The sequence below is a fragment of the Amaranthus tricolor genome, chromosome 14 (genome assembly GCF_026212465.1).
Source record: "Amaranthus tricolor cultivar Red isolate AtriRed21 chromosome 14, ASM2621246v1, whole genome shotgun sequence".
In the NCBI taxonomy this organism is placed as follows: Eukaryota; Viridiplantae; Streptophyta; class Magnoliopsida; order Caryophyllales; family Amaranthaceae; genus Amaranthus; species Amaranthus tricolor.
This window is the reverse complement of record NC_080060.1, coordinates 21,250,438-21,260,984: the sequence shown is the minus strand read 5'-3', so window position 1 is coordinate 21,260,984 and position 10,547 is coordinate 21,250,438. Positions and strand designations below refer to the sequence as shown.

At 35.0% G+C, this 10,547-nt stretch overlaps 1 protein-coding gene across 1 annotated transcript; it reads right to left on the bottom strand.

Annotated features, from left to right (window-relative positions):
- Window positions 1-8,299: 8,299 nt before the first annotated feature.
- On the bottom strand, window positions 8,300-9,906 carry LOC130799144 (uncharacterized). Its single transcript, XM_057662234.1, has one exon. It carries the CDS (start codon window positions 9,614-9,616, stop codon window positions 8,543-8,545), a length of 1,074 nt encoding a protein of 357 aa, XP_057518217.1. The 5' UTR covers window positions 9,617-9,906; the 3' UTR covers window positions 8,300-8,542.
- Window positions 9,907-10,547: the final 641 nt, after the last annotated feature.

Genomic DNA, 10,547 nt, shown 5'->3' with positions numbered 1-10,547 from the left:
CATCAAATGATGAACATTTAGAGATTTCTCTCAGGAGAAGTAAGCGAGGAAGGATTTTCAAATCTTTTGTCTAGATTTTGAAGTCTACTTAGTAGAAGGTGCAATAGATTCTCTTTGTACATCCATACGTTATTTCTTAAATGTGGAGGACAATCCATCAACTTACAAAGAAGCAATGTCTTCTCGTGATAAGGATTTTTGGGAAGAAGCCAGTAATGATGAAATGGATTCCATCATGTGGAATAACACTTGGGTCTTAACCGACCTACCTCCAAGTTCTACTCCAGTTGGATGTAAATGGATATTTACAGTTAAACGTAGACTTGATGGGTCCGTGGTTCTGTTTAAAGCAAGATTAGTGGTGTAAGGCTTCAGACAAAAGAAGGGTATTGATTATTTCGATACTTATGCACCGGTTGCTAGAACTACTACTATTCAGCTCTGGATTGCCTTAGCTTCTATCCACAATTTGTTGATTAATCAAATGGAGGTCAAAACGACATTCCTTTATGGTGATTTGGAGGAGGAAGTGTATATCAAACAACCTGAAGGGTTTGTTGTTAAAGGACAAGAAAAGAAGGTGCGTAAATTGATTAAGTCCCTCTATGGACTTAAACAAGCACCAAAGCAGTGGCATCAAAAGCTTGATGACACCATGATGTCTTTTGGTTTTATTGTCAATGAGGCTGATAAATGTGTTTATAGCAAGTTTGATAATAAAGGAAATTGGGTTATCATTTGTCTTTATGTCGATGACATGCTCGTATTTGGTACAAGTATAGAGCAAGTGGAAATGATAAAGGAATTTTTGTTATCATCCTTTTCTGTGAAGGATTTGGGGGAGGCTGACGTTATCTTAGGCATTAAGATAATAAGACATAATGGAGGTCTTATGTTGAACAAATCTCATTATATTGAGAAGATGCTCAAATGGTTTAATATGTTTGATAAATCTCTAGTTTCCACTCCTATGGATCCATGCGAGAAACTAGTACCTTATAAAGGAAAAGCTATTTCTTAATTGGAATACTTAAATATCATTGGATCTTTGATGTATGCAATGACCTGTACAAGGCTAGATATAGCTTTTGTAGTGGGTCAGTTAAGTAGGTTTACTCAAAAACCTGGTCCTACCCATTAGAGAGTTGTGAGAACAGTACTTAGATACTTGATTAGAACCAAGGATTATGGTTTGTATTATCGTGGAGACCCTCTTGTTTTGGAAGGATATTCTAAAGCAACTTGGGAATCCAATAAAGAGGATAATTCTTCTACAAGTCGATGGGTGTTTATGTTTGGGAGAGGTGCCATCTCATGGGCTTCTAAGAAACAAACATGTGTTGCAGACTCTACGATGTGTTCTGAGTTTATTGCTTTAGCATCTGCTAGCAAGGAAGCAGATAGGTTAAGAAATCTCATGTATGAGATCCCTCTGTTGGTTAAGCCAATTTCACCGGTGGCTATCCATAGTGATACTGATTCGGCTTTGAACAAAGCATATAGTCAAACATACAATGGTAAGTCAAGGCATATTGCACTAAGACATAGTCTTGTGCATGATTTTATCAAGGGAAGGGTGATTTCTGTTGACTATGCTAATACTAAACTCAATATGGCGGATCAATTTACTAAGCCATTGAGTAGGAATTTTTTTGAGTTTGCGACTCAAGGAATTGGTTTATTATGCCCATCTTCAACACCATGAGCGAAACCCAATTCAACGCTAGAAGAAACAGCTAGTCTTGAATTCAATGTAGGTTAATCGCTCATTAGATGTTGGGAAGCAATTTTGAGACCCTGTAGTTGCTTTGTTCGTGATGTTGAATAACGAGGTAGTAGAGTAGTCCCTCGAGGTCTCCAATTTCTAGAGTTGTAAAGATCTCTAGATTGAGTGCTTTGTTCACGGAAGCATGATAACAAGGAGAAGCTACCTATATAAGTTCGGAGTTTGGCCGCCTCAACCAAATCAAGGGGCATACTTATGATTTCATTGAACTTCTGAATAGATATGGACACATAGCCTTTAACATGTCACAAATGTGAGTTTAATGAATTATTTCATGTGTACTACTCCTTCAATTGGTTGGATATATCTGCTTAATTCAATTTGAAAGGACATTAGGGGATATGATCAATTGTAAAGATGCATGGTACTAGGTGTCAATTTAATCTGGAAGGTCATTGGCATTGATACATGAAATGAGTTGGAGTTTATGGATCGCGAAAGAAGAAAAGGATTATACACTCTAAATGGGGGAAGATTGTTATCATTTAGAGCGTATAATGGTCATCGGAAAATTATAATTAATTAAATTAAATAATTAATTTAAATAAATTAATTTGAGAATGTCCCAATGTTGCAAAGTTTCTGTTTTGAGTAAAAAGTAGTATTCACGGATTGTGAAACAACTCGCAGATCACGAGAAAGGAAGGAAAAGCTACTGTTTTGTGGGAACAGCAAGTCGCGGCTCGCGACATAACATGCGGCCCGCGAGTTTTGCGGATTTTTGCGGGTTTTTCTTTGTAAAGTTAGTTTATTCGTTTTGTTAGTTTTAATGTGACTACCAACAATTAAATATGGTTATTTTAACCAGATACGTTAGGATGGAATGATTGAAAGACGACATTAGTTCGTGAATCGATCTTGTATTTCATGGAATAATATGTTGCTTCGTGAAATGATGTAAGTTGTTCTATAAATATAGAAGGCTTGTGTGGTTATTTTCTGCATGCAATTTCAGATTTCTATTCTTCTCTAGCACGTTTACATAGAGAACTTGCAATCTTTGATTATAATTTTCCGTATCTTCTTCCATTTAAGTTTCTCTTACATCATTCTAGATTCCGTGTGCTAGGAATTTAGTGTAATTCTTTGTATCTCAGAACATATTTCCGGTTTGTTCCCAAGCACCGTAGTTGGGAGGAAATGATGTTTTAGGAAAGAGCATCTCACCTAGAATTAATATCAAGTTCAAACAAAATCTTCTTATTACTTTGTTCGGGATTGAAGATCCGTTTCTCGGAGTTCTCGGTGGTGTACATAAGCATAGTTCATGATTGTCATATGTAACTTGTTTTCTACTACAAACTTGTAACTTTATTTTATTGTTTATTTAATAAATTAAGTAACATTTTACAACACAATTAAGAATGTTTGTTAAAGGATATTGTCTAAATTTAACTACATCATTGTGCCTTATTTATCTAACTTATCTTAATAAACTTATCAAACAGTTGGAGAGAATCTTTGTGCTGTGCCTAATTTATCTAGCTGGTCTAATTAAAATCACATATCAAACCGTTGGAGAGATAGTTGAGACTGAGAACTTAGACCCCAAAATTACTACATTCTAGATAATCTATATATTTTGTTTTTGGATTTATAATCTTGATTTTTGCTCGGCTTAGTAGTTGATTACTTCTAATAATCGTGTCTACATGATAGGGAGACTAAAAGGTGTTCGTGTGAAAGTGGTAACCCTGAGGTACTTCTTACTCTTTGTTATCATTTTTAGAGTGATTTTTGTGTGTGTGAATTGTGATCTATGATAATTAATAGTCTGACTGAAACTTAATAGTGGGAAATTGGTATTTTACGGAGGGAAAATTTTCTCATAGAAGTCAGTTAGCTAGTCTTATTTTGGTTTCAATCAAATGATATTTAGGTTGTTTTCTTGATATTTGCAAGAAAATCTTAAATCTAATTGATTTGGTTGTTGTTTTGCTTATGGATCCTATATTAGGTATGGAAAAATGACATCATTTAATGCATTTAATTGATGGCATTAGATGTAATATCAGCATTTAATTTATTCTTCCTTCCCATAGAATTGCTATTTGTGAACTAAAAAGCTCTCAACATGTCAAATGTACCCAATATGATGCTCTTTCATATGGGCAACTAACAAGGAAGTTCTCATTGCAATTTTTGATCTTGGTGGTTGAACTTTAGGTGTCTATTCTTGAAATCTCCAATGGTGTTTTTGAGGTAATAATCTTCTTTGGTTTGAGCTTTTGTTAATGTTTCTTTCATCGTATATGAATAATTGTGCTCATTCAGCTAAAAGCACAAATGGTGACATATTTTAAAGAGTGGAAAGTTTTAGACAAGATTTCATATGTTATGAATGCAAGTATAAGACTAGATTTTGTGAGGCGAAATAAACTACAAACATATATCTTGTGTTCGGGGTGAAGCAAGTGATAATAATATGGTTTTATTTAATGGCTTATAGCTAGGAAAATGATGGGTTTTCCAATTCTTTTGTCTAGGATGTTTGTACTACGGTTATTGCTGAAGATATGAGTGTTACTATTAATAAGAGTAAAAAATTTCAAGCCACAATGGTGCCTTTGCCTAAGGTTTGTAATTAGTACTCCTCATTTGTTTCAATGAGTTCATCAATTAGGTTTGAGAATCAAGCATTGTTTTGAGATAGGATTTTTCTTTCTATTGAATTATTCGCTTTTAGTTGCTTTTTGTAGCTTAATTTGATGGGGATTCTTTTTTGACAGTAGTAGTACTTCTAGAATTTGCTTGATATGTACATGCGAAGAAGAGATATCAAACTAGAGATGGTCATGGGTCTAGAACCCTGTTGGACCCGCCCTAAATTCGCCCCTTTTTAAGGGTCTGGGTCTTATTTTTTGAGACCCACCGGATCCGGATCGGATCTGGATCTAAAATATAATTGGGGGGTCCGGATCCGGGTCTGATGATTAGGACCCGGACCCGGACCCGGACCCAGACCCTGCTTCTAAACTCGAACTCTGGACCAGCCCCCAGACCCGGACCCAGACCCTTGTAATTAATTACTAAATTGTCTTACACTATTTTGTGACTTTTGTCTATTGATCTGATTTCTACCCTACCCTAATATCCCATTTATTTTCCATTTATATCTATGATATATAAATATATGCTAATTAGTACAAAATTAGTATTATATTGTCTTACATTCTTACTATTTTGTGACTTTTCTATTTATATATTTATATAATTAGTATTTAATATTTGTAAAACACGCTAATGACTTACAAAAAGTTCAAATGTGACAAATCAAATAGATTTTTTTAGACCCATTAAGGACTCTAGACCCATTAGATTCGAAGGGTTTGGGTCTGGGTCTGAAAATTTTGGACCCTTAGGGTCTGGATCCGGGTCTGGATCTATAAAAACTAAAAAGGGTTCGGGTCAGGGTCTGACCAGACATGCTCTAGACCCGCCCCATGACCATCCCTACATCAAAACACTGAAGATGAACACAAGAATGACATTGGAAAATATACAATTGGAATTGTTGATGGATGTGGCTAGCAAGTACAATTAGAATGGTTTAGGCTTGAGTAAGTGTAAATTGTTTCCATAGGTATTCTCTTGTAATTTTTTAAAACATCTTTTGTTGGGAGTGTCGATGTCAAGTAATTTTTTTCAAACATTTTTTGTTGGAATTGCATTCTCTTGTAAGATTTTGATTTACAATCATCATTAAAATATCAATTTGACATAAGAAATGTTGAGGAATCCAAGTGCTTTTATTGAGATCTTTTAAAACAATAAATCGCAAAAACAAGTACTTCTTTGATGTTCATGAGATGACCTTTTGTGGCTCCATTTTGAAAGGAAGGGGCAATCTTTTGCCAAATAAATTTGGGATATACAGTAGCATATGATAGTAGATAGGATGTAATGGAAGAAGAGGAGAACATATGAAATGATCATTGAAATTGAGGTTTTTAGTTATTGATTGATTAAGATGTATAAAGTATAATCATCGTTATCGACAAGCTCTCAAGTTATTTTTTTAATTCATATAACAGACCCTATTTGTTGAGATTAAGGCTTTGGCATTTTTATTATTGTCGTTTTACAATTTACATCATTGAATAAGCATCAGATTTACGTTAGTATTATAACATTTACATTTGAATTGGTTAGTTTCTTGAACAACCTAGCTACGCTCTATGGCTAAACCTATAAAGCCTTCCATATATATTTCATGCTTCACTTTGATGTTGTTGCATACTCCAATCTTGCATGTTGTTTTCATTAACTCCTAAAATAATTAGGATAGTCATTCCATCTCTTATTAAGCATTGATATGCCCCTGACATCAAGCCTCGATATAACATCACAACAAGAGTATACACAATATAGACTGCTTAACCACTACCCTTTCAAACAGCAAAACAACATATCAAAAATGATTGTCCACATACTCAAGTTAAAGAACACACCAGCTATCATCAACTAATTGTAATCATTCCAATCCATCGCAAAAGCTTCATGCACCAACAACACATCAACTGCACATCGACACCCCAATATACACTTGCAGCGCTTGCATCCTTCGTACATTTGTGACACATTGACATATCAATATCTCTATATGCAGGACCAAAAAGTCAAGTCGGCGTTTTGTGCTGACAATTTCAGCAAATTTCAAACAGTTGTCATTTCCTGCTCGGTTATCGGAATTGGGCATATAAAATACTGTTGGAAAGCTCTTGAAGTCTAGTTTCTAATGCCTTGCATCAATGCGATCTTCCAATCAAAAGTTATGACTAAAAGAGTAGACATGTATCAAATTTCACCTCAAAACTTTTGCATTATAAACACTCTTTCTGTCTTTCTCTCTTTTGCTCATTTTCTTTGTAGAACATCTTCACCTGAGCTAAAATCTTCTTAGTGATGTAGCATAAATCTTCAAAATAAGAACGAAATTACTAACAATGACGATCATTAAAGAGTATAAATGATATAATTAAGTGCAAATAATTGCACTTATCAATTACCTGATTGAAGAACTAGAGGGATGGCGACGGCTAAGGGAACATATCCTATTTGAGTCATTCGTATAACTTAATTGTAATTACAGGGTTTTTGATTGAGAAATTGATGGCATCAATTTGTTATATTGAAGAGTGTTGGTGGAAAGCGAATATGTTGAAGAAAATTGATGGAAGCGGCTGAAGATGAGAGGAAGGTGAATTATTTCTTTCAAAATTTTAATACAATGAGGTTTTTGTGTGAATAGTACGTTAGTTATCCTGCTTTTTGTTTGATAAACTTTTTATCTCATTGTTTGATAAATTTGTTTGACGCTTAGCATGCACATTTTATCCATGTTAACTTGCGTTGCAAAATAACCTTCTAAAAGCACCATGTTTATTTTCAACGCTTGTGTTGCGTATTAAAATAAGTTTTGAAAAACTACATAGTTTGTTGTAATGTTACCAACCAAGTCCATTCAACCCATATTGGTGGAAATTGACATTAAACTAAATTGCTCTATTCAACATTGCGTAACAAGGTATTTTCATTTATAAAAAATTTGATTGAAATAATGGATGAACAAACCGAGCTTAATAGGATTGGACCAACGAGTTTGTACAAGCCATATTAGTGGACCTTCTCACAAACAACTTAGGACCTTTCAAAACTCTACCTTCACCAATACACATAAAACCTTCTTTAACCAACGCACCATGGGAAATAATGTATTTCATTAGCTTGAGAACATGAAGGTACCTAGGAAATGTTCAAACAGACCATCTAACATAATGAACTAACATCACCAATACCAATTATTGAACAAAAGGCCTTAATAGCGCTAGTGACATTGCTTCCTTTAACTTTTTCATTGGCTGATAACAATCTTCAGTTTAGAGTCATATAGTATGAACATCCCAAATTCATAATCCAACACTCACTGCCCCTTAGCACCAATTTCTTCTTGCTCAACAAATCTAGTGTTAGTGAAACTAATTCCGTTGGACTTGTAATCTTCAATTGCTTGTTTTATTTAAACTTTCAAACAATCGAAGGAATTCCTTCTTACAATAGTTTGAATTCATATCTCTCTTACCTTTATGTTACTTCTTAACAAACAAAATATCATTTAATTAGTTGGATATTTGTGCAAATTGAGAATCAACAAGGTCCTTTTAAGTTAAAGACTTAATGAAAATTAAGAATCAACTAGCTAGAGAGCAAGGAAAATATAAAAACTTAAGCGAGTAGGAAAACTAAGTTAAGACTTGTTATTAATAAACTCAGGCATGAGGGACAATATTTATAGGATTTTTAAGTGAGTAGACTTGCTTATACCAATTAAACTTGATTTGTTTGATGTAAAACTTGGTATAAAATATTTAGTGTCTTAACAAGGATTGTTGCACTAGAATAACTAGGCGGTGACTATTAATGGGAATTTATACTCCTATAACGAGAGTAAAGTACATGTGTTCAACAAACAATAGTCATGCGAATATTAAAATGTGGTTTATAATACGCAAATTTGCAATTCAAAAACATGATCATTCCCATTAAAAAATAAGATACAAACGCAAAAGATCAACTACCGAAAAACAAAGAGCTACTCTTGTGAGATACCATCTCTGGATAAGACGACCTTAAACAAGAAATCTATATTTACATAATATGTATGAGATGAGCTATTTAGTCTTATAAATAAAATGCATTTTTCGATGAATCATCTCATAATAACTTATAAGCTACAAATTCTCCCCTATGAAAACACTACAAACGTTTTCTATCCATATTCTTAACAAGCTGACCCATTTGAAACTTCCAAAAAAAGAAATAACCCAAGCCCAACCCAACCAACAAAACAACCCACAACAAACTTCCTTCTTCTGTTTCTTTTTTCATCCTAATCTCTTCAATCCTAAACCATTCTCTCTCTTGTGAATTTCCAGTTATAGCTTCTTGAACATACCCATATACCACATATACCCTTCGTCCATCTCTAACAACAACAGAAGTAGGATAACCATTTTCATCAAGGGCAATTTCGTCAACTACAACACCGTTGTTCCAATCATCAACACTTCTTAAAAACCATGCTTTATTCATGGAAACTACCACTACAATTCCGTCATCTTTGACGGCGATTCCGTCAGCTAACTTCAAATCTAATGGTAGATTAACGGTTGTTGCTGTTCCGTCAATGGTGTTAACTTTGAACATTTTTCCTGTATTTGATTGAACAACGAGAAGGAAACCGTTTACGTAAACGACGCCGTTAAGTCCACAGTAAGAGTATGGAGATTCATGTACTGGATTATGTGTAAAACGAGATGAATTTGAGAGAACTGCAACGGTACCGTTTTCGGTTACTTTGGAAATGAAGTTTTTATCGGAGTTTGTTACATAAGCGTTTCCTGAATCATCGAAAGCGACGTCGTTTGCGATCCCAATGGAAGGAGAAAGAAGAGCGAGAAAATGGAGATCGAGAGAGGATTGATTAAGATTAAAGGAGGCGATAAAGGGGGAAGAGAAAGAATTAATGGCGGCGAGAAGACGGTGATTGCGATGGTCAACGGCAAGGCCGAGAATGGTAGAATTTGGAGAAATTTCGGGGGAGTTTAGGGTTAGAGTAAGGGTGTCGCCGGAACCGGAGACTGAGATGAATTTGTTCCCTTGAAGAGATGCGACGATGAAGCGTTGAGATGTAGGTTCGTATGTTAGACCTTCTGGGTAAAGACCAGGTGATTTAAATCGAATTTTGTGGAGATCTTGAGCTTTGATTGGGAGAAATGGGGAGAAGAGAGATACGAAGAGAAAGAGGAGAGCCAATGAAAAATTTGCCATTGTTGACTTTAGGTTTTAATTATGTAGCATGTTTATATTAGGAATGAGTTTATGGAAAATGAAATTGATAATAAATTAATAACAAACTCATAAATTAACAAATTAACAATTAATAAGGAGATTAAAATTCAGAACTGGGTTTAGAAACATCAATACATTGAATGTTGCCTTCTTGAAAAACAAGTGTGGCGCATTCATAGTGGGCAATGCCCTCCCTTAGCAGTATGCTCAAAGCCAAATATTTCAAGAATTCGAATGTCTTAAATGCGTATGGAGGTTATAACCCAAGGTATACATGGTGTCATGATAATATTTATTTATTTATTTAAATTATTAATGTCATAACACTTTAATACCCTTTGACCTCTCGGATTGACCTTGACTTTTGGTCAAGGGGCTTTTTTAAAATTCCCCAACCTCCTTGATTGGTTCATGAGTTAACAACCTCCAAATACCCTAACTTTCCTCTGGTAAGTAACTTCCAATTGATCTAATTTCCCTTTTATAACTGACCCTTGCTCTTCACCATTAGGACTCTCCTTCTTTAGTGTTGATAACCACCCACCATTATCAATGACAACCAACCTTCTCCCAAAAGTAACTCCCTCTCGACCATTATAAATAGAGGCAACCAACATTAAGGGAAGGGCCATCTGATAATAGCCCTTCTGAAATCCTTGTTCACAATCTTCTTCGTTGACCTCTCAGAAATACGAGCAATTTTCATCCCTACACCCAAATTCTTGCATTTCCCATCTCATCATTTGTCCATTGATTTCTGATTACCGTTCTAACTTGAGCATCGGAGGGGCTTTTCGGGAGATCACCCCCCGGACAAGGCTAACGTGTTGTGTTGCAGAAATTCAAGTCACTTCCTTCCCCGAATCGCCGTTCTTGACAACGCTTCCACTTCCAGTATTTCAAGTGTCTT